The sequence below is a fragment of the Ictidomys tridecemlineatus genome, chromosome 8, assembly GCF_052094955.1.
Source record: "Ictidomys tridecemlineatus isolate mIctTri1 chromosome 8, mIctTri1.hap1, whole genome shotgun sequence".
In the NCBI taxonomy this organism is placed as follows: domain Eukaryota; kingdom Metazoa; phylum Chordata; class Mammalia; order Rodentia; family Sciuridae; genus Ictidomys; species Ictidomys tridecemlineatus.
In genome coordinates, this window is record NC_135484.1 from 115,978,352 (window position 1) to 116,001,467 (window position 23,116).

At 48.7% G+C, this 23,116-nt stretch overlaps 1 protein-coding gene across 4 annotated transcripts in view; it reads left to right on the forward strand.

The window, feature by feature from the left end:
- Ilrun (inflammation and lipid regulator with UBA-like and NBR1-like domains) overlaps positions 1-17,161 on the forward strand; it is an 87,720-nt gene extending 70,559 nt beyond the window's left edge. For 2 of the 4 annotated variants that reach the window (XM_005318786.4, XM_005318788.5), the window contains exon 5: positions 14,149-17,161. In XM_005318786.4, coding sequence (XP_005318843.1) covers positions 14,149-14,184 — 36 coding nt within the window. In that variant the 3' untranslated portion in view covers positions 14,185-17,161. Of the gene's footprint in view, positions 1-7,992; positions 8,207-10,247; positions 10,362-14,148 lie in introns of those variants that run through there. The other 2 variants (XM_078020173.1, XM_040282498.2) reach the window with 2 other exon arrangements.
- The last annotated feature ends 5,955 nt before the right edge of the window (positions 17,162-23,116 follow it).

The window sequence follows — 23,116 nt, forward strand, 5'->3', positions numbered from 1 at the left end:
ATCTCCTGCATTGTGACGTGGTTGTTGTCCTCTTCTTTGGGGACTGATGCTTTTCATCAATTCCATGATATCATCCAGAGGGTATGGTGGTCTCGTCCTCATCTTTCCTGCCATCTTTAATTAAGGTCTCATCAGCTAGCTGCTTCCTTTGGAAAAGCTGGACCATGACGAGAGGCTATTGAGGTATTTCTTGAAATTGATGAGCTCTTGGGATGTTTTTATGGACCCTGGGATCATTTAGAAGTCGCTAGAACTCATTGAAAATGTCAGTATTTGGGGTCTCCCTTTTCTCTTAATCTGTGCAGAATCTTATTTCAAAAGTATTTATATGAACCAAAGTTTCATGAAAGTATTTCTGATTCAAATTGAGTCATCTCCATATCTTAGGGCTCCTTAAGAATTTCATTAGGGTATAGACAGTCATCCCTAAGTATTAACAAATCTATGCACATCTAGAGCGGAATGTATTTGGCTGTGGTAGGAGACACAGGAGGAATAAAATATGTGATCCCGCCCACTAGGAGCTTTCAGTGCAGCAGGGAGATGAAACAGGCACAGGGCTGTCATAGAACAGTTCGGCCGAGATGAAGTATGAATTTAGTTAGTAGAGAATATATAATTTGTTTGCAAAGGGAAATGATGAGGGGTGTGCAGTAAGAGAAGCAGATGAAATGGAGGTGGAGTTAAAGGAAAGGCTTTTCAAAGGGTAGGTGAGATTTGGAAAGATGGCCAGACAGCATAGAGAGTGGTATGGAGAACATTTTAAAGTGCCGAGGGCAGAATAAGTAAGGAATCTGTGGTCCAGAGTATGGGTGATGGTCAGATGCAGTAACGCATGCCTGGAATCCCAGATACTGAGGCAGGAGGACTGCAAGTTCGAGACCAGCTTGGGCAAAGGTCTGGGGATGTAGCTCCATTATAGAGCGTTTGCCTTGTGGAATCCCCAGTGTGTGTGTGAGCAGGGGTGGAGTTATCCCTTTGAGGAGTAGTGAAAAATAATTACAAAGGGCTTTGAAAAATCTTAATACTATATTTAAATGGATACAAATTTATGCTAAAGGGGAAATTTAAAAATGATAGAATCCTAAATATTTATATTTGGCTTTCGAATACACTGCTAAGTTTAAAAGCCAGCATGCTTGAGCTCCAAAGTGTATACTTGACAAAGTGATGCCGTCAGGTATATACTGGAGTTAGTTTTTAACAGTTAAGTACTAGACATGCTTCCAGGTGCTTTGCAGAGGTCATCTCATTTTTAGATGAGGAAACAAAAGCTCTGAGCGGCATAGCTGGGATTCTAATCCAGGCACCACATTAGTAAAAGATATTTCCTGGTAGGTGCACTTGGGATTGCCATAGGTCCTCTCATTCAGCTGGAAGCTGTGTTGAGGGCCAGCGTGAACTGAGTTGACTAGTATCAAAGCAGGAAAGAAGCAGAATTGAAATAAGAAAAGTGATTCTAAAGTAAATTGAGCATTGTCTGTGGCTTCTTGTTTTCACAGAGCTCCCGATTGCTGGGTGTTTAAAATAGTGATGGCTTTTCCTCAGTAAAAATAAAACAATTTTTAACTCTCGGCTGGTGTTATAATAAATTACACCCTTTTATTTATGAATGAATAGAAAAGAAGAGAGAGACCCTGGGCTCTGGTGGTGAAAAGTGTTTTCAGTTTCCCAAAGATGCCATCTTCATTGGATGAGGAGGAGGGGTACCTGGTGCACTGGCATCATCGATCACTGAGTTGGCAATAGATTTTTTATTTTCTCTAAAGAAATTACCTGCATGACATCAAGGCTGGGAAAGAACGTGACACTTTTGAAGCCCATGACCACAGCTTTAGTTTTCTGCTCCCTCCATAGTTACAGCTTAACTTGCTAAGGTTGGTAGGATGACATGAAAAGATTGCTTGAGGTAGCTGCTCTGTGAGGACTGGGTGTGTCTTTCTGTCTGCAGAGGGGCAGATCTGTCAGTGTCAGGAACTGAACTCCTAGGTAAGCTCTCCTGGACTCAGTGCTTCATCCCTGCAGGGGATGCTCTAAGTGGGAACCGCTGCCTCAGCTGCATCTGGCAACCCAGAGGCCCTAGCCCCTCCCTGTGAGAGCCGTCAGGGAGTCAGCAAAATAAGAACATGCCGACCTGCTCCAAAGATTCATAAATTTGGCTCCTTGGTTTTGTTAGAATTTTGCTATTCTCATTCTCAGCTGAATTGTGGCTGACTTGTCCCGGGTTAGATTAAATATTGATGGAGGTTAAGAACTATTTTAATTCATACTTTTAATGTGATCGCTCCAGAGCCTTTGAGGACCAACAGTCACAACTGCATAAGTGCTCATTGCTGGCTTAAGGCCTGTCACACAGTGCATTCTAGCACTCTGACTCATCTTTGGGGCCAGGGTCGCTTCTGCTTGGATAGTGTGAGAGTAATGTAAAACAATTTACAGAGGTGTGGAAGAAGGGGGAAAAGGCCTATTAAAATTAGATATGTTGGGGCTGGGGATGTGGCTCAAGGGTAGTGCGCTTGCCTGGCATGCGTGCGGCCCGCGTTCGATCCTCAGCACCACATACAAAGAAAGATGTTGTGTCCGCCGATAACTAAAAAAAAATAAATATTAAAAAATTCTCTCTCTCTCTCTCTTAAAAAAAATTAGATATGTTGGGGCTCGGGTTGTGGCTCAGTGGTAGAGTACTTGACTAGCATGTGTGAGGCCCTGGGTTTTATCCTCAGCACCACATAAAAATAAATAAATAAAATAAAGATATTGTGTCCATCTACAACTAAAAATATATATATATTAAAAAGATAGATATGCCTTTTAATTACCAGCCAGTAATTTTTAAATTCTCTTAAGTGTTTATTTTGGTGGCACTGCAGAATGAACGCAAGGGGTTTTTACCACTGAGCTATATATCCAGCCCTTTTTATTTACTTACTTATTTATTTTGTAATTTTGAGACAGGATCTCCCTCAGTTGTCAGGGGTTCCACTTTGAACTTGCTATCCTCCTGCCTGAGTAGCTGGAGTTTCAGGAATGTGCCACTGCACCCAGCTCTGAATGTTTTCTAATGCCTTGCAGAGCCATAGGGCACCAAATGGCGTGATTCAGGACAGCTGGAAATAAAGGTGTGGCTGGTAAAACCCAAGTGGCTGTTCTTCAGAATAGCCAAATGCTTTGCTTCCTTTCTCTAAAGGAGTAAGATTTTACACTGGGGCGGGGGATGGGGGCAGAAAAGTAAATTTATTTATTTTATTACTTGGACTATGGCTATTATTTTGCATTTAGTCTTACTTAAAAAAATGTTTCAGCCTGATATATGTCGTATGTTTCTACTTTAAACTGGATTATAGTCTGAGCCACTGTTATTACTTCTGCCAAGCACTGCTTCTGGAGAAACATGCTATTATCTTTGCGGGTAGTTGATCCCAGGGCCTTCAGCTCCTCAGCAGCGCTGCCAAGTGCCATCTGCCCTGCCTGCCCACATCCCCCATCCCTCCCCTTGGAGCTAGAGCAGGAGTCAGTCTGCTTTTATCACATCAGAAGTCAACCTTTTTCTACCCAGTGGCTGTGTTGATTAGGGCACAGAGGAGTTATTTTCATCCATATGAGGGTTTACAAATAGTCCTCGGGAGTACTAGAGATTTGGAAAAGGTTGTGTTTCACTGGTCTAACATCTACTTTGAAGTGGCCTGTAAGTTTTAATAATAAGGGATGACTTTGGGGGACTTAGTGAAATTAAATCTAACATTTGCCTAGTTTCTAGGCACTGAATTTGACCAGAAGCCTGGTGATTGGTGGTGTTAACTGGGCTAACAGTTGTGGGGGGATGTTGGAGGGCACCCATTGCCGTGAAACCTGATTATTTTCTATTTTTACGTGCAGATCCTTTTCCTGAAAAGAAGCTGTAAGGACAACTTGTGTCTCTTGATATTTTGTTCAGCCTATGTTGTCCTCTGGCAAAGAACAGGTAGCAAAGCTCGCCAAAGCTATAAAAACAGCCATTTATTAAGCACTTACACTGTGGCAGGCACTGTGCTCAAGACTTTATAAATTTATTTGTTGTTGAAATTATCAATGTACCAAGTACATCCAAGTAGTTTTACAAAACTCATCACAAAAAACACCACTTTCTGCCTCTCAACCCCCAGTTTTTGTTCCCCAGAGCCAGCAGGCTCAGTGCTTGACATTCATTATTCATTTAGTCCACACCAGAGTACAGTGAGTACTGTCATCATTTCTCCTTTACAGTTACTGAGCCTTGAAATATACAGGTTCCATGACTTGTTTAAGGTCATGCAGCTAGAAAATGGTGAGGCCAGGATGTGAGCAGAAGCAGTTGTCTTGACTCCTGAGCCTGCTCTGTGCTTTACTCTGCACTATATTGCTTTCCAGTCCCAGTGCTCAAGTGCCCATTTAATTAGCTAACAGCTGTGGGCTTTCTGTCATGTATGGCTGCATTTCAAATGAGGATCAAGGCAAATACCAAATATTGTGTGACTTCTCCATTACTAAGCCTGTTCTCCCCACAAGCTACTACTTTCTTTCTACCCTCCAAGAAAGGAATGGTTCCTTAGAAACCTCAATACCAAGACACTTGGGTTTAGATTTTGTTGGCATTGAAATTTCCTTTAAGTCACTCTCGTGATATTGCTATCAAAAACTTCCTATCCCTTGATGGTGGCAAAAAGGTAAATAGTCTCAGTGGTTTTGTTTTTCTGGAGCAAATTTAAAATTTCCCCTTGAATATACTGAGTATTTGGTTTGCTTGTTTTTTTTTTTTTAACCCAAAGCATTTTTTATTGTTAATACTAGTACAATAATGAAACAAATATGTTTGAAAATAGCAGAGTGTAGCAAAAAAGTGCTTGGTACCAGATGTGTCTCACAAATCTCAGCTCTTCCATGCTTTAGGGAAAGACCTTGGATAATTAACTTTTGCAATATTATAAAATGCCTTTATTACATTTTGCATTGATTTAATCTTGGCTTGTTTGTCTTCGTTTGGGGGAGTTTTATTTCTGAGCCAAGTGTATATTGATGAGTAAAAATAGGTCAATAAAATAGTAAAGTATCTTCTAAGAATGGTATCTCTGCTGCAACTCCAAGATTCATTTAATCCAATCTGTTTCTCAAAGTCTGTAAAATCCTAGGATATAGAGGTAATACATTTCCTGAATATGGTTTGCTTGTTTTTTTTGTTTGTTTGTTTTTGTTTTTTTCCTTTGATACTGGAGATTGAACCTGGTGGGTGCTTAACCATTGAGCTACATCCCCAGCCCTTTTTATTTTTCTATTTTTGAGATAAGATCTCACTAAATTGTCAAACCCAGCTTTGACCTTGGGATCCTCCTGCCTCAGCCTCCCAAGTAGCTGGGATTATAGGCCTGCATCAACATGCCCAGATATATAATATTAGAGATTTTTATAAAGATCCAGATGGAGTTTTGTCAAGTGGCCTATTGCATATCCAAGTTAAGTATAAAGTTTAGAAGAGGAATTTAGGATTGAGGTGAAGATATAAATTTGGATATCGTGTCACATCGATAGTGTCTAATACTGTGAGATGGGGTATGATCCCCTAGATGATGAGCACAGAGTAGGATATCTTGGCTGCCTGGCTACAACTGCTAACATTTTAAGCCAGATAAACTTTTTTCTTTTTGAGCATGGCAGGAGTGTTTCTTCTTATGTGCTGTGTGATGTTTCGCAGCGTCCCTGGTCTTCACACACTTAATGCCATAAGTGCGATGCTCCCTCTTTACAGTATAACAACTCCACAGAGTGTCTCCAGGCACTGCTAAGTGTCCCTGGGGGAGCAGAGCCCTCCCACTGATATAGAGAAGAGGTTCAAGGTCGGGGTGAGGTTTAACATTGTCTGTGACATGCTGTCTAAAGCATCTTGGCTGCACTGGATTTTTCTTTTAGGAGCTGGGATGAACCCAGTACCTCCCAAGAGGATGTGCTTTACTATGGAGCTACACCCTCATTTTATTTATTAGTTGTTGTTGCACAATATACCTCTATTTCTATGTGATACTGAGGACTGAACCCAAGGCCTCGCACATGCTGGGCAAGCGCTCTACCACTGAGCCACAAGTCCAGCCCCCACCCCCATTTTATTTTTATTCTTAATTCACAACATTCTTGTAACTTTTGTAGTTATATAAAACAGTGGGGAAGCTTTAAGTGACTGCTGACATTCCCATAGCAAATTGAGGTTGGGCCATGGGCTGGAACTGAGGGACCCAGTGTGATTCTGATGTTGTAGATCACACTGTTGATGAGTTTTGCTGGCAAGCAAAGTTGGTTGCCTGGGCTCTGAAGGTAATTTAGACACTAGTGTCAGGTTGTGCAGACCTTCTCATTCACCTGTGAGAGTTGCAGAAGAATTTGTGGCCAAGGAGGAAGCAGTGCAGAGCAACTAAGGGACCTGCCCCACCTCTGTGGCAGTTGAGCACATTCTGTACCTTAGGGGATGCCAGAAGACTTGATGATATTATGATGATTCTCTTTTTGAAAACCCAGAAGAGCCAGTAAAGTTCTCCCAGCTTTGCTGGTGTTTGCATTGGCATGGGTCATGTGTGTATTTTTTAAATAAATTAAGCAAACACTGTGGACTTAGAAAATGTCTTTTTTTGTTTGTAACGTTGCTATCCGAAAATAAAAAGTATGTCCAGGAACTCTCTCTTTTGTACCTCAACAGCTTCAAAAGGCTGTCCAGCTCCATTTTATTTGCTTTGAGGCTCAGAGCATTGTCTTAGACTTTTCTGATGCTGGGCAGTCTTGTAGCAAAAATGGAGCTAGTCTAGTATCCAGGATTGCTGTTGTACTTATTTGGGTTGTAAGGATGCCTTCTCCTGTACTCAAATTCAGCATTTTAATTTCTAATAATATTTCAGAGTTGAAGTAGTGAAAGTACAGGTTCAAGTAGATAAAAGTGTAATTCTGAAGTGTGTGAATTTATCTGCAGGTATGGATGTTCAGGTTTCAAATTAATTGATTGTTCTTAGCTCAGTCTGCCGTGACTGTATTCTAACAAGACTAACATAAAATATTGTACCTCAGGGAAGATGTGGGCTTCCTTATGGCTCAACTTAAAGTGAAGCCCTTTCCAGAGTCCCTTGGAAGGATCTGAGGGTCTTGGGCATTTTCCTTGTGATGCTTTTGCCTTAAGGACTGATTAAGTCAAGCTAAAATCGATTGCTTTACATAAAGTTAGCTTTGATACTATTGAGTCAGAAAGCGAGATCTCCTGGGTACTCAGCCTGTGCTAATTTCTATCTCCAAATAATTTACTGATTACAAAGTGATCAGCCCATAGGAAAGAATGAGAGCCAATAAAGGTAAAATAAGCTGAGTTCCAGGTGACTTTTTAAGTGCTCACAGGTGTTTGGGAGAAGAAAACAGTAAGGTTTGAAGTAGTTGAGATATGGTATTTTGATGGATTTGAACTGAATTAGAGGGAAGAATCACCATTTGCAGGAAGGTCCAGCGGCAACTATGGGCAGGGTGTATGCAGGGGACACTGGCCAGCCAGCTGGCTGCGGTGAGCTTAGAAAGGGTGGGGCGAAGAATCAGAGGAAGACCTTTGAGAGCCAAGCAAAAGAGGGTTCCATGTTTAATGTGAAAGGAAACAGAGTCAGCAGTGCTTCTGTGCAAGGACGGGTCAAGATGTAACCCAATATGACCAGGACCAAGGAGAAGACAGCTTACTCTATTCCTTTAACCAGCTAGCAGCCAGCCATTGTGAGGGGCGATGCCTGTGAGTTGCTCATGAGATGGCCAGGGCAAATGATAGCTTTTAAGGAAAGGGTAGTTGACAAAAAAGATTGTAAGAGCTTGAAAGTGTGAGAGGAAGTGGGACCAGCAGCCTTACCTGTGTCTTAGCAGAGCTCCCATAATGAGTTACAATGGCTGTGTGGCTAGGAAGGAGGATAAGCTGCTTTTCTTTGGGTGTCCTCCCATAGGAACTCCCGCCAGTCTCTTTCTTCCTTTTAGGAATCCTCTTACTCTAAGAGATGCCCACAGAGAGGTCTGCGAGCACCCTACTTGGATTCTATCATATTGATTCATGGTGTCTTTAAGCTAGAAGAAGTCCAAATAGCAGATAATTTTTTCTGACATCTTTCTGAAGATGGAAAGGGAAAGTCATACTCAGATAGGATCCTTCATCTCCTTGTCGAACTTTTAATAAAACAGTTTCATTGAGCTATGTTGGAGTTTGATGGCGATTCTCTTAATCTGAAGGGGTATGGTAAGTGAAGCTGTGGAGTTGCTTTTGGCCATGGGTAGCTTGGATGAATGGGAGGAGGAAGGCTGGAGGGTGCATGGAGGGAAGAAAGGAGGTTAGACAGACATGGGTGATAGGGAGCTAGAAGGATGGGTGGTGAAGGTTGGTAAGTGGAAGGAGGATGGCTGGATAGAGAAGTTCCCCAGCGACATTATATTTAGTTAAGAGCAACAGAAAAACTGTTCTAAGAGGTAAGTATGAAAATTGGATATACAGGGCTTTTAAAAAGATACTAAGGAGCTGGGGGCATGACTCAATGGTAAAGTGCTTGCCTAGCACGTGTGAGGCCTGGATTTGATGCCCAGCTCTGGGGGAACAGAAAGATTGAGCACACACATGCCCGTGCAGAAGACTGTGAACTAAGCCTGCCCTGTGATCAGCCCTTATGCCTTAAAAGTAAGTTTTTTCCAGTTCTTTGCTGGTTCTTACCCTTATCCTCAGCTAAGACAAGAAATTTTTCAATTTGGGGGGGATTTTCCCATGAAAGTGGCTTGAAAAGTAATGTTAAGTCATCAGTAGAAGTCCTCTCATGCTGAAGTGGCCCTTCTATACCACCAGCAAGCTACCTTGCACACAGTGGATTGTGTGCAGTCAGCAGTCACCAAGGAAGGCCCTGGTTTGAATATCCTCAGAGAGTGCTCATCATTCTGCCTGTTACTCCAGCAGGCTTAATTTCATTTCTAGTTAATGAGAGACTAATGGTTGATCGGGCCATGTCAGTCTCTGGCCCCTGCCACCCAGGCCAGGCCTGTGAGCTGGGCCTCACCACACCATGTTTGCAGTACAGGATCAGGACAGAACTTGGTACTAAACTCTGTATTCTTCTATGTTTGCATTCAGTGTACATAAGTGATAAAAAAAAAAAAAAAAAAAGAAGAAGCACTAGGCTGGTGAAGCGCTGACCGGGACTGGCCCAGGAAATGAGGAGGAGGAGGAGGAGGAGGAGGAGAGGGCCTCATGGTATTATCTGATGCTGCCATCAGTATACACTGGGAGAGCATGTTATTTCGCATCCATGCAGCAAATGCTCCTGTCTTTTATTAAGCTGTGTGAACCTTTTTATTTATTTAAACCAAATCACAAATAAAAGCAAAATAAAGACAGGTATGTGAAAGTTTCTGTGTTGTGGTGGTTTATCTTAAACAAGTTTTCATATAAAAAGTAACCCAAAAAAGCTTTCAGTGAGACAGCCTTTTTTCATTAGGAATTTTGGCCGTCTCCTTTTTTTCCTAGAAGGTTAGAAAATAGAACAGAGAATTGGCTTAGCGGTGCAGCACCTTTCACAGTTCCTTCCTTCATTTTACTGACATTTCAGTCTACTGTGTGCATGGCACAAATAATCAGCAAGAACAAGCCCTACCCCACACAGGCAGCCTGCTCTCCTCATAGCACGTCACTGACTACTATTCAAAATTGAATGAACTTTCAAAAAAATTCTAGCATACAGTTAATGTGTTCTCATTGATAGTTTTAAAAAATATATTTTAGTTGTTGATGGACATTTATTTATTTGTATGTGGTGCTGAGAATCGAACCCAGTGTCTCACACATGCTAGGTAAGCACTCTTCCATGGAGCTACAACTTCGGCCCTCATTGACAGTTTTTTAGTATAGATTTGAGCATCCCTAATTTAGAAATTCAAAATGCGACAAAATCAAAACTTTTAGAACATCAATATAATGTCACCACTAGTGGAAAATTCCACACCATGAAACTTTGTTTTATGCACAAAATTATGAAACTGAAATTATTTGTATAAGGTATATACAAAATAAGTGAATTTCATTTGTAGACTTGGATCCCATTCCCAAAATACTTTTTTTTTTTTCGGGGGGGGGGGTCATGTCAGAGATTGAAAGCAGGGCTGCTTTACCACCAAGTCACAACCCCAGTTTTTTTTTGTTTTTTTTTTATTCTAAGTTGCTGAGGCTGACCTTGAACCTTGTTATCCTCCTGCCTTAGCCTCCCCAGTTCCTGGGATTACAGACAGGCACCATCATGCCCAGCTCAATATATCCCGTGCTATATATGCAAATCTTCAAAAATCCCAAACACATCTAGTCCCAGCCATTTCAGGTAAGAGATAGACAAAGTGTACCCCTTTTTGGAAAGGTGATTTTGACCTTCGTAGTTTTGGGAAGAACTCTAAGGTTTTGCAGGTGTGGGGCTGATCCATGCACTGTGGCTTTTGAAAACTGCAAGTAGAGAAGGTCCTGACTAAAGGAGGATATAAAAATGTTTGTGTGTGTTGTGTTGGTTTTTTGAAACAAGGTCTCTCGCTGTTGCCCACACTGGTCTCCTGGGCACAAGCAGTCCATGGTGTCCAGCCACAAGTCATTTTCTGGTTTCAAGTATTTGTGTCCTCTGTAAATATGGTTAAATGAGTCTGGCTGCTGATCTTTATGTGATAGGACAAGATTCCTCATAGACAAGGGCAGCCTTCAGCATCAGATTCACCAAAATCATGTTTAAAGACAAATCATTGATGTCAGGTTAGTTAGTATTGGCATCTGCTTTTCTTGCAGATAAAGAAGAGCTGCTAGTTACCCCAGAAGACAGCGAACACGCTTTGTATTTGCTCAGTCTTCCTTTAGGACAGGATGGTGTTGGCCCCTGGAACTGTGACACCAGCTCGTAGAGCTCTAGCAGAGTTCTGGGGACAGGCCTTCCATCTTGAACATACATACCTCCATCCCTCTGCTAGGAAAGGCACTTCCCACTTGGTCTTCTGCCATGGGACACCCTGGACAAACTGTTCTTGGATTCTTTGCCAGCCTTCTCCTGTACAACTGGTGTTGAGTTGCCCGTGTTCTGTGATCCACTATAATCCTACATGAAGGGACTCTAGATCATAGAGTAGTTTCAAAATAGGATTGGCTCCCTCTCCCTTCCTTGAACTGATGGTAGTTGATTGGGGAAAGCAGAATAATCTTGTTCCTCAGGCCACCTTTCTGCACCAGTTAAGCATCAGGCACTCCTCCCCTGGGTTAAAGGAAATTGGGTAGCATTCTTCCTTGGAAAAGCACAGAACCTCAGTCATTAAATAGAGGATCCATGATGACTATAATCTAAGCTAGTTAAATCCGACACTTAATGGTCTGAGGGCCAGGACAGTCAGGTGGGAATCTGAAAGTGCTCATCTCTTTCCCCTGACAATTGCACAGAACCCCCTGTTTATCTGTTAAATGGGAAGCACAGCAGCTCTAGAGGAAAGTCTCTTCTTCCCTTCTCTGCGTGTCCCACACCAGTCACGGGCCCATCCCTGTACTGTAGAGGCGCACAGGCAGGGTGGAGCTCTGGGCCAAGAAGCAGTTACTTTTAGGGTAAAGGGGGAGATATTTCATAGAAAACAATACTATTTGCTTTTCAAGTTGTCTTTGTGCACTTTTTTCCTGCACAGAAGCCTGGTGTTAAATCTTAGAGAACCTAAGCTTCTGTTGCTCTCCCTGTTCACTCTGAATGAGCGGGTGTTGGGAAATGCTGAGTTAGCAGCCTGTTTTAAGTGGCTTTACCTCCTACCTCTGGAGCACATGGCCTTCCTTGGAAGTTGTGCCAGGTGGAGTCTGAGAGCCCTTTGCCACCCTTGATTGAGCTGGTAGTGCCGAGGCTGCTGACAGAGCTGCCGCCTTGGCTGGCTTGCTGGAGGCATAGTTGGCTCAGGGATCAGCAGGTCTTGTGGGATTTTTGGCGTTTGAAACACCAGCTGCTCCATTTACCAGTGCTGTGCCCTCGATCAGGTTACCTCACTTCTCTTGAGCCGGGAGATCATGTTTGTCTCAGTGGATCCTTTGTGATGATTAAAGAGAACATTTCAGGCACTGTGGCCATGCTTGGCGTGTGGCTGAGCTCCTCAGTTAGGCCTGCCCATCCTGGGGCTCCCTCCTCCCGATATTTTGTTCAGTGATATCTCAAAGCAGTAGATTCTGGCCTTCGGGGGCTTTATTTGGAAAAACACAGTGATGAGGGGGATTCCGTCATTTCCACAAAGAAGAAGAAAAATATGGAAAATTTAATCTCATGTTCCCCATTCTTGGTGGCTTTGACCTCTGACTGGCCGAAGCATGACCAGAAGATGTTTTTCTTAGAATACTGTTTTACAGCTTCCTGAGCCAGGCACTTTGTGTCAACTCTCAAAATCTTAAATCTGGAAAGGTTCTGGAGCAAGCTGAGGTAGTGGAGGGAAGAGTCCCCACCAGGGTTACTTGGTGAGTGGGTGCAAAGCTGGAAGCAGCATCCCACTGCAGCAGTGGGAACTGGGAGGGTCCTGCAACTCTCATCACCTCCCCTATTTTTTCCTGGGCCCTAGGAGGCTATGACCAAATGGATGGCATGAACCAGACACTTATCTCTAAGCCTACACAACTGTTTAGAAAACCTGGCTTTGGAAGGGCCACTGTTGTAGGACATGAGGGGGTCTGACACTCCAGGCAGTAGCCCGAGAAATCCTATCCTCCTCCAGTTCCCAATTCAATGAGTGTCTCTTGGGTGCCTGCTAAGGGCTAGGTACCGTGCCTGCAGGGTGACAGCAAAGAAAGCGTACTCACGATGAAAAGGGATTCTGATCATAGGCAACCCTGCAAACTGGCACTTTTATTCCTTTTCAAAGAAATCTTTTTTGTGTGTGTTTGTTTTTTTAAAGCACTCATTCTGGCTCTGCCCACGTTCAATCAGACTAATGAAAAAACGTGATCTTGGTCTCCCTATGCCTTCCTGCTCTGAGTTGGGCTCAGATTCGGGGTTCTTCCTGTGGTCATCCAGCACGGGGAACACTCCTCAGGTCATTTCTCATGGGGATGACTGAGTGCTTGCTCTTCACACCAGCTAATCCCTGCAGCCTCTAGGTCTGTGTGGGATATAGGGGGACTGGCTACCAGTCAGCTGTGCACTTTCAGGTCTTATATTAAATGATTTCACCAAGGAAGAGGGGAGGGCAGAGTGAGGCACACCATCCTACAGTGTGTGATGTGACTGCTTTTGGTGTTGGCACATCTCATCTGGTATCTCATTCTGAATCTAAAGGAAAAGCAAGACCAGGAAGCCTTTTCCACTCAGCCAGACACATGGAAAGTGACTTTGGGAATTTGTAGTAAGCCCCAAGGAGAACAAAGAACACTGCGGCCCGCAGACTTAGGTTTGAGTCCTGGCTATGCTTCTTACCAACCGTGCAACCTTGAACAAGTCTTTTTAGTCTGTAGTAAAAGAGGCATCTCCCAGATGGGTGTGGCCATATTCACTTGCTTTCAGGGCAGAGGTAAGGACTAATGACAGCAAAGTACCAGTTCCCAGTACTGTGCCTGGTCCTGGTTGCTGGCTAGATGGTTGCGGTTCCTGCCATGTTATCTCCATTGGTACAAGTGTGTTAGCCAAGCTGGGCATGGTGGCACATGCCTGTAATCCCAGTGGCTAGAGAGGTTGAGAGAAGAGGATCGGGAGTTCAAAGCCAGCTTCAGCAACTTAGAGAGGCGCTAAGCAACTCAGTGAGACCCTGTCTCTAAATATGCACAATAGGACTGGGGATGTGGCTCAGTGGTCAAGTGCCCCTGAGTTCAGTCCCTGATATAAAAAAAAAACAGAAAGTGGTGCATGAAGATGTTCAGCACAGAGGACGAGACACTATTAACAAGAAGGGAATAGAAAAGCTTTGGGACCTGGGTGGGTGAAGGTTGGCACCAACTGGATCCACTTGCAGCAAGATGAGCAGTGTCTCCCCTCTCTGCACTGCATGATTTGGTGAGAAACACTCAGCCCTTGTCTGACTGGGGCATCCTTCTGGCTCTCCTGGGGACCCTAGATTCCCGTGCTTGGTTTGCTTGTCAGGCTGCCTGTGTGTCTGCCGTCACTGACTGTCTTCACTCTCTTCCAGGGGCTCCACGGGCCTTACCCCTTCGGCCAGTCTTAAACGGGTGTCAGCAAGAAGAAAAATTAACAAAAGACAGAAGGCCCGACTTTGGGGGGGAGGGCAAGGGGTTCCTCTGGATTGCAAACCACATCGCACGGATCCCTGCTCTGATCTCCCATCCCGGAAGAAGAGGAAGAAGCAAAACAGAACTAGTTTTGAGTAAACTCAGTATGCATGTGTGAATGCTGAATCCCAGGAATGGTGTTGAGGCTACCAAGAAGAGATCCATGCAGCCACCTTGGGCTCTGCTTATTAGGTGTCAGTCTACCAAGTCGTTAGGTCACTCGGGAAGGGGGGAAAAGTTTTAAATGGGGGAAAATAAGCCATCTTTTTAAACAAAAATTATTTTGCCTACAGAGAGGTTGTAGCTTTGAGCACATGTTAATTTTCCCCCTTTCTTCTCTTTTATTTTTTTAAGTAAGGGATAACACTCTATAGAATAGTGCTTGCTCTGGAAGCCACTCAGGTTGAAGCCGGTGGCAAGCTTGGGGTCCCCTGCGGGTCAGCGCTGTAGGAGCGCACTGCTGAGCCGCCCGGTCCCGGGAGCCTGACCCATTTGTTTTCAGTGGCATCACCCTCCCTCTCTCCTCTCTCTAATCTTCTGTTGATTTACACTTTTGACATTAGTATTTGTCAACCCTGTGGCTTGTGAGCATCAGAACCGCTCTGAAGACCAAACTTCCCTGTGTGGCCAGCAGAGGAAGCCTTGAGGACAGATCTCTGCTGACGTGAGAGTTTCTGAGGCCGAGAGGTGTCCTTGTGCACACACTGATAACAGTTCAGATTGTTCCTCTTCCATGTTCCTCTTGGCAGAGAATGCCACCACACTTCCTGCCCTCCGTTCTTCATGCAGTGGCCCCCATTCACTCTGGGGACAGCACCTCTGCTGGGTAGATGCGTGTGCCTTGTGTGCACGTGGGGCTGGTGCAGCTCGCCAGCCCGCGCACAGCAGCAGCAAGCGCTTCTCTGTCGCCACACAGCTCCCTTCCTCCGTGTCCTTTCAGTTGTCCTCTGTGGTGTCTCCACAGCCTGTTAGTGGAGGCTGAGCTTTTAAGATATGAAAATACAGCCCCGAGTGGGGAATTGGTCACGGGAAGGACCACAGCCACTGACTGCTTGATCTTGGAGACCACGTTTAGGTGGAAATGAGAGACCCCCGCCCCCAGCAGGAAGCCTGGTCCATGGTGGGCGTGGGCCTGCCCGTGTCCTGTGGATTCCAGGCAGTCTGGATGTGGACGTCTCGTGGGAAGCTTGAATCAGGCTAGAACAGCTGTCTGCCAAAGATACTCGAATATGCAAAGTCCCTCTCTCTTCTCAGCCCCCTCCTTCCCTAAGTCTGGTTGGCTTGAGAGCAGGGAGATGGATCCAGGGTGTGGTTGCAGGGTCCCCTACCTGTGATCACACCCCTTTCTGCTCCAGGGAGGTGAGAAGAGCAGGGAGACCCGGGATGAGTGGCTGCAAGGGGTCAGATGGCCTGGGTGTGGGTGAGGGTCTGCCTGCCTGCCTGCCTGTTTCTGTCTCTGGGTGTCTGAGTTCCAAAAAATGTGTGGTGTTTGTTGCTCCTCCTCCTCCTCTTCTAAGACTGTTTTTAAATGCTTGATTGTGGGAGAAAAGCTTGTATGACATTTTCCCTTTCATCTCTCCACCTCCCAAAAAAACTAACCGGGGAATAAACTGTGGAGCCCGTAGAGGGCTGAGCTGGGCTGGGTTGGGCTGGACCAGGGCTTCTCTGCAGCACCTACTTTCTATGCACATGAGTGCCCCACTCCCCAGTGGAGCCCAGGGGAGACCCTGCCGGGGGCCCACATCACATGGCTCAAGATAGTCTTTTGTTGGTGCCAATCTCCTAGGACACTGCCACCCTGGAACGTGCACCTGCTTGCCAGCCTTGAAGCAGGGGCTCTCCAGTGGCCTTTGGCAGGATCGTGGGAGGCTTCATGACCCCTCCTTTCCTGGCTTCCCCACCTGCCCCACAGTAGGTGCCCATTCCCACTTTCCCCACAGGGCTACCTGCCCTGACTCAGCAGGGGCGCCAGCCAGCCAGCCAGCCACCCTCTTGAAGTCCAGCCCTGCCAGAGCCATCCGCTCCTCTTGCGTGTAGGCATCTTCCCCTGGCAAATTAGATGTCCCATGCACCTTGACTTCCTTCCTAAGAACAGTTTCTGAACCTGGCCTTGGAAAGATGAGCCTCAAGCAAGTTCAAGCCCTGCTCTGTGGCTTCCTAGGGTCAGAAGAGGGTCCTGGCCATTTGCTCTCCCTCCCCTCAGTGGCATGGCTTCTGAGCAGTGCTTAATGCCCCTTTCTCCTCCCTTGCCGCTTGGCTGGTAGAGGCTGCCTCTCATCTCCAGCAGCCCTTGCTCCTCTTAAAATCTGGACAGGACCACCAGTGTCAGGCACCCAAGAAGCAAGGGCAGGTACCATCTTTGGGTGATAGGGCCAGGGAGGTGCGGTCTTGGGAAGAACCTGTCCGTGTGCATGGAGTGAAAGGTGTGTGTGTGTGTGCGTGTGTGTGTGTGTGTGTGTGTGTGTGTGTGCATGCCTTTTTTTTTTGCCATGGGGACATTGAATTTGGGGCATTTTTTCTACAAGAAACAGCCTTCTCTGCCCCAGTAAGGACTGGCTGTGACTTCAAGGCACTTTGAGCCTAGGAAAACCTCACCAAGACAGCCAGTGGCCTGGGGGCGCCAAGGTGGGAAGTGGGCATGAAAGTAAACACCTCCCCAAATTCAGTCCGACCCCCAGCAGGAGAGCGCGGCGGGGTTGCCAGGGCTCTGAAATGTAAACTGATCCTCTCCCCTCACCCACCCGCCTTGTGCCTCAGCTTCCCTTTGTACCCTTGGGTGAATGTAGGGGCGGTGACGGCTGCCCCTTCCACCTGGACGGTGGTGTGTGTAGCGAGCAAGCTGGTCGGTGTGTGTGGTGGGGCCAATGGGGCCTAGGAGGAGGTGAAGACGAGGAGGTCTTTCCTGACTGTAAAGATGAATATTTGTATGATTAAATTAACACACAAAAAAAGCTCTGCATGTGTCTCTGAGTCTCATTGCACCTTCAAGCCTGTGTGTGGCCCTGCGATGTACACTGGGTGGTCTTGGGGGTCTCCCCTTTGCAGATGGGAAAGCTGAGATCCTAAAGATCATTGTATTGGGGGATGTCAGTCCTGGATTACAGCTGTCCTTCCTGGTACCCAGTGACCAGAAAGGCAAAGAAACTGCTTCCAAATGACCTTTAGGTCACCAGGGTGGCACACCTCTGTTGATCACTCCTCTGTTCCCAGCATGGAAAAAATACCAGCCAAGTGGTGTTGAGCAGCCGGCAGCCATTGCGTAGGCCTGTGTGCCCAGTGCATGGCATAGTGAGATGGCAGAGCAGATATCTGGGCACATTGCCTATCCGAAGAGCAGGCAGGACAGGCCCCTGGCTTCCTAGGTGAAGGTGGAATGCATTTTACCTGGTCCTGCAGTGGCGGGTGTAGTTCCTGTGTGCTTAAAGGTCTCCTTGTGGGTTCATGACGGACTTGGGCTTTGGGGGGTCTGAGAGGTTGAGCCCACATTCTCGGTAGTTGATGAGCCCCCCCCATGTACTTCCCTGAGACAGCTAGACTTTATGGGGTTCAGGGAGCAGCCTGGAATCAACTTTATCATCCAATACACGGCACATGGTGGGCTTCCTCACTTCACCCCTCTAGGTGGGTGGTATCTTCAGCGTCACCCTCTGTGAGAAGGAAGGAAGGGAGTCGGCCTTGGTCTCCACAGCTCAGGGGAGTAGGCAGGCTCAGACCATGGCCTCTCGGCTCTGGCATCATTTTCACTGATCAGAAAAGCAAGACATCCACCTGCAGGGTCCTGGACTGGGCCTCCCCCTGCCTGGCAGAACCGAGTTCCAAGTGATGATGTTCGCTGGGGGCCTGTGGTGCAGGAGTTGAGGGAGGAGGTGCCTTGGCACCTCCCGGTAGGCAGCTTAGGAACTTCTGGCTGCAGAGTGCATGAAGGAAACAGGCCCCACAAGGAGCCTGCCCCAGGGCCTGAAGGCAGGCCTGCTGATTCTCAGGGAGCAACCTGATACAGAGCCCTGGGTGAGGAGCCTGGAGACCCGCCCGGAGACCCCCCCGGGGCAAGTGCCCTCCACCTAGGGCAGTGCACCTGCATCCTGCTTCCTTCCAGGTGCCCACAGCTGTTTGTTCTCTGCAGGGGAGGGACCTCCACCCAGTCACCTGGGTCTCCTGGCCGCTCAGGCCCACTCCCAGGCCTCCCAGCACCCCCACTGCTGAACAGTTATTTGCTTGGCAGAATCTGTTTGTCTTTGGGGCTGTAACCTGTCAAGAAGTCACTGGGCCCTGGGAGAAAAGAGCAAATTTGGTGGTAGCTTCTGGCCTGGGCCATTCCCACGGGGGCTAGGTGACAGGGAGGGGGCTCTCAGCTGAGTCTGGGGGACGGGAAGGGCAGTGGTCTGGGCCCAGCCCTCCTGGCAGAACAAACCTCCTCTCGGCTCCCCTCCCTGCCCAGCTCAGGCTGTGCCTGGTGCCTCCCACCCTGTTCCTGGGAAGGCCCTCCCTCACCTACCTGCTGTGACCCAGCCATTTCCCAGACACCACCTAATGTCCAGCTCTGTCTGGCTGCCAAGAGAGTAAGCTCTGGGGCCATTCACGGTAACCCCAGCTTTCAAAACTGAGAAGATTGCTTTGAGGCAGGGGAGACAGTGTGTGAGTTCCAGGGTCCAGGGGTGTTCAGAGAGACAGCATGATGTCTGACAGGTGTCTGTCAGATGAAGATAGAAACCAGGACTGCACTTTGTTGTTGTTTTTAAGCCATTGGTTCTGAGATTGTGTTATCTGGGACAATTCTTAATTGGACTCGAACGTATTAAAATGCACATTTCCAGTTTAACAGATCTTGGGAGAAGGGCAAGATTGTACATTTCTAGCAAATTCCCAGGTGAATGGATGCTGCTGGTCCTGTGGACAGCCCTTGGTGCACAGGGGTGGCCTGAGACTTAGCCAGTGCTGCAGTGGCCGGGCCCTCTGCAACTGGCAGGAGCTGACATCATCAAAAACAAGTCAAGTTGTGGCCGGGGCTCAACCAAGCTGTACAGTTCCTAGTTGAGCTCTTCCTTCTCAATGATGAGCGGGTGTCCACTGTAATTATGGTTGACACCAGCTGACTGACTGACCAGCTCCTGCTAAGCGATTTATTCATGTGAATGACCTCATTTAATCTACAGCCGTCCACAGGCGGCTGTGTGGGGCAGGCAGGCCTGGTGCTGAGCTTGTGAATACCTAGCTCCTAGGGTCACAAGTCCTGGGGGACATGAAGTCAGGGACCATAAGTCAGGCCAGGAATATCAAGTGTCTGGAGGCTTCTCTGAGGAAGTGACACTTAGCTGAGACCTGAAGAATGGGGAGGTGGTAAGGGAGTGGAGGAGACCCCCTGGGCCAGATGGGAAGATGGTGGCGGACTGGAGACCCTGGTGGAGACCTGTGCTTCTGGGGAGTGTTTGTTCCCTCCCAGTGGGCCTGGGGCTTGTCCCTGGGGCTGTTGCCTGTCAAGAAGGCACCAGCCTAGCCCCAAGGAGCTCCGCTCGCCCGACCACCCCTTTGCAGTTCGTTTGTGTTTATTGAACATCATTTATGTACCAGGCTCTGTTTTTGGTATCAGGAATCTAGCAGTGACCAAAGAGACAAACCCCTGCCCTCGTGGAGTTAATCCTGGTTGCAGTTGACAGATGCAGACATCATAAGTCAAGAGATGGCAGGTGCTGTGGGCACGGGGCGCAAGGAGGGTCGCGGTTTCATCCTGGGCAGGAGCAGGCCAGGGGTCTGTGGGTGTCTGGGTGGGAACACTCCAGGCAGAGAGAACAGCAAGCCCAAGCACCAGGGTGTCGGGAGGAGGGTCTGATGGTGTCTGAGAGCTTGGCTTCCTGCAGGGTGAGGAGGGAAGGACTGACGGACGGTGGGAACAGGCATCCCTGCACCCAGCGTCCCCACCAGAGCCCTCTGGCCAAGGTGCTGAAAGTGCACTGTTGGGGGCCAAGGCAGGAGCTGGGAACCAGAGAGGTGGCTACTGGCAAGTGGCGGAGGGGGAGGGTTGGATCCAGCGAGAAGAGGGATTTGGGCCTGAGGGTTACCAAAGCCTGAGACAAAGGAAGCCTGAGATGGTGGGCCACATGGGCGGGCTGGAGGGGAGGTGGGGTCCTCCTGGGACCTGCATCTAGGCTGCCAGAGGAGGGCCTGGTCCTGGCGGGTCAGAGCTGCAGTCAGGGCTGTGGGGAGTCAGCAGTGAGGTGGAGCCTCGAGGCTAGTTGAGATCGTCACAGGAGAGGATGGTGGCCCTTGTCTGTCACCAGCAACCTCAAAGTCAGCTTTTTGTCCCCCGCCCTCAGACCCAGCATCAGTGCAGTTGGCCTCTCTTCTGCCCTGGCGACCCCTATCCTGTCCCTAGACCCCGGCCTTCTCCCTGCTGGTCACAGTGGGTGGCTGTGGAGAGGATGAGGGTCGGATGCTGCCCAGGCCAGGGGTGGCCCCAGTCAGGAGCCAGCAGCCAGGGCAGGGAGCCAGAGCCCATCAGATTGCAGCAGTCCCCATGGCCCTGTCCTCCCAGGACAGTCTGGGGCAGCTGGCAGGAGAGAGGAGCCCTGTCTGACTTGGGGTCACCTGTACCACGCCCAGTCACATCAAGAACCAAGACACCAAGGTCACTGCTCGGTGCCTCAGAGCAGCCAAGGCCCACCACCCTTGTCCTCTTGTCTCCGGGGACAGCTGCCCTGAACCAACTCATGGGTGGGACAGGGATCTTGGGCTGGAGAGCAGGGGTGGGGACGTTGACTGGGAATGAGACGCTCAGCTGGTGCAGGGTGTGCCGAGGCCAGCAGAGGGCACCAGGAGGCCCGGCCTCCCCAGCTATTTCCCACACTCGCACCCAGGACAAGCTCCCGGCTCTCAGGTGGGCAGGCTTGGGCTTGACCTGAGTGACTGTTGTCAGGCACTCGGGACCTCAGTGCCCTCATCTATAAAATGGGGACAAATCCTACCCCAGAAGTATCATGAAAATTCAAACCATCATAAAAAGTTTCGCATGATGGCCTGGCCCCTGGTAAGCATCCAGTATGTGGTGACCTTTGTTACACTGAGACCTGCTAGATGGCAGGGACCCAGGGACCCCAGGAATGGAGACTTGGGATATTGAACATTTGGGAGGCAGAGTCCAAAAAATCTGTCTAGCCCTCTCCCTGGGCCATAGCTCTCTCTCCTTCCTCCCAGACTCTAGCCTTATGAGTATTTCTGGGATTGAGGTGGGAGCTGGGATGCAGGGAAGGACCGTCCCGAAGAGGCACAGTTAGAGGTCTCAGCTAAGCCCCCGATCTCCTGTGACGCTGAGGAGAGGAGCTGCCCTGCGGCCATGTGCAGGGCTCCCCCGTCCGACCAGCATGGAGGAGGGACAGGAACCTGCCTCTGTGGGAAGGAGCTGATTTCTGGAGACGGCACTGCCCAGCCCTGATCAGACAGCAGACAGTGGCAGGCTCCTGGACAGGGAGGGTGTCACAGATGTGCCTGCGGTTGAGAACGACAGCCCAGAATCCCAGGCACAGGAACTGGTTTGGCCACTGTGGTTGACCACTTCCGAGGGTGGAGACACGTCTGCAGCCAGGTGCCCACAAGGAACCACACGGGGCCACAGCCAGGGCAGGAGGCCAAGGCCACAGGTGGGCACCAGGGTGGCCGTTGCTGGGGGCTGATGGCACCCGACCCTGCACATCCCCAGCTCTGCGTGTCCTTGCTTGGCTCACTGGCTTTCCCCACCACTGTCCCCAGACATCGGTTCCTGTAGTCGAGGACACCTCACCCAGGCACCCTGGCCGCCGAGATGGAGGTGTGGGTTGGGGCCCTTGGTGCCAGGCTTGTGAAGGAAGTCTGTTGAGCCCCCTCTGTGCCCCATGGTAGGGATCATCTGATGAGGGCCCCTGTCTCCGATGGAGACACAGAGCCTAGAGATGGGACAGTGAGCACTGTGGGGCGAGGTCCCCAGTGAGATCAGGGTGCCGTGCAGGAGCGTCTGGGAGAGCCACCCTCCCCAGCACATGGGAGGGGACCACAACCAGAGCACATTGTGTTCCCCAGAGTCCCACCTTGTCAGCCCTGGTTCCCTCCCTGACACCTGAGCCCGTAAGGAGAGCCAGGCCCCCAAGGGAAGAGAAAGTCAGTGCTTGGTTGGGAAACAGGATCCCCGAGCCAGGCCATCGCTGGGGACGTGCCACGGGGTCCCATCTTTGTGGTGGTGGTTGGGCCCGAGGGGCCACACTGCTGGCTCTCGGGATTGGTCTGCCTGGTGCAGGGGGGTTGCACCTTTGGGAAGTCAGCGTCAGGGAGAGGGGTACGGAGAGCCTCCGCCAGGTCTTCAGCCTCTGGCCTCCTCCAGTGGGTGGTCCTGTGGCCACTGGACCTGGCCTTCACTCTCGTGGGTCCCTGGGCCTCCAACTCCAGGGACAGTTTTGTCCTGGTGTAGAACGTGTTGGTTCCTGAGCGTGGACTCAGCACATCTGAGCTGCGCATCCATGTGTCCCGTTCCCGCGGACCGAGGCTCATGGTCGCCCCGCGCTCCTTCCCTGGGTTGGTGCACAGACAGGCTGCAGGGCTGGAGATCCCACGCCTGCACGGCCTCACAGGCAGCCTTGCCACGGATCGCTTTTACTAGATTTTTCTGTAAATCACGTTTGAATTCTTTCTGTTCCGTCCTCACAACAAGTTACGTGCTAATTTTCAGGGTGTTTGTTTTGTTCTGTTTTTGTACTGGGAATTGAACCCAGGGCTTAACCACTGAGCCATATCCCAGCCCTTTTTATATTATTTAGAGACAGGGTCTCACTGAGTTGCTTAGCACCTCGCTCAGTTGCTGAGGCTGGCTTTGATCCTCCTGCCTCAGCCTCCCAAGCCTCTGTTATT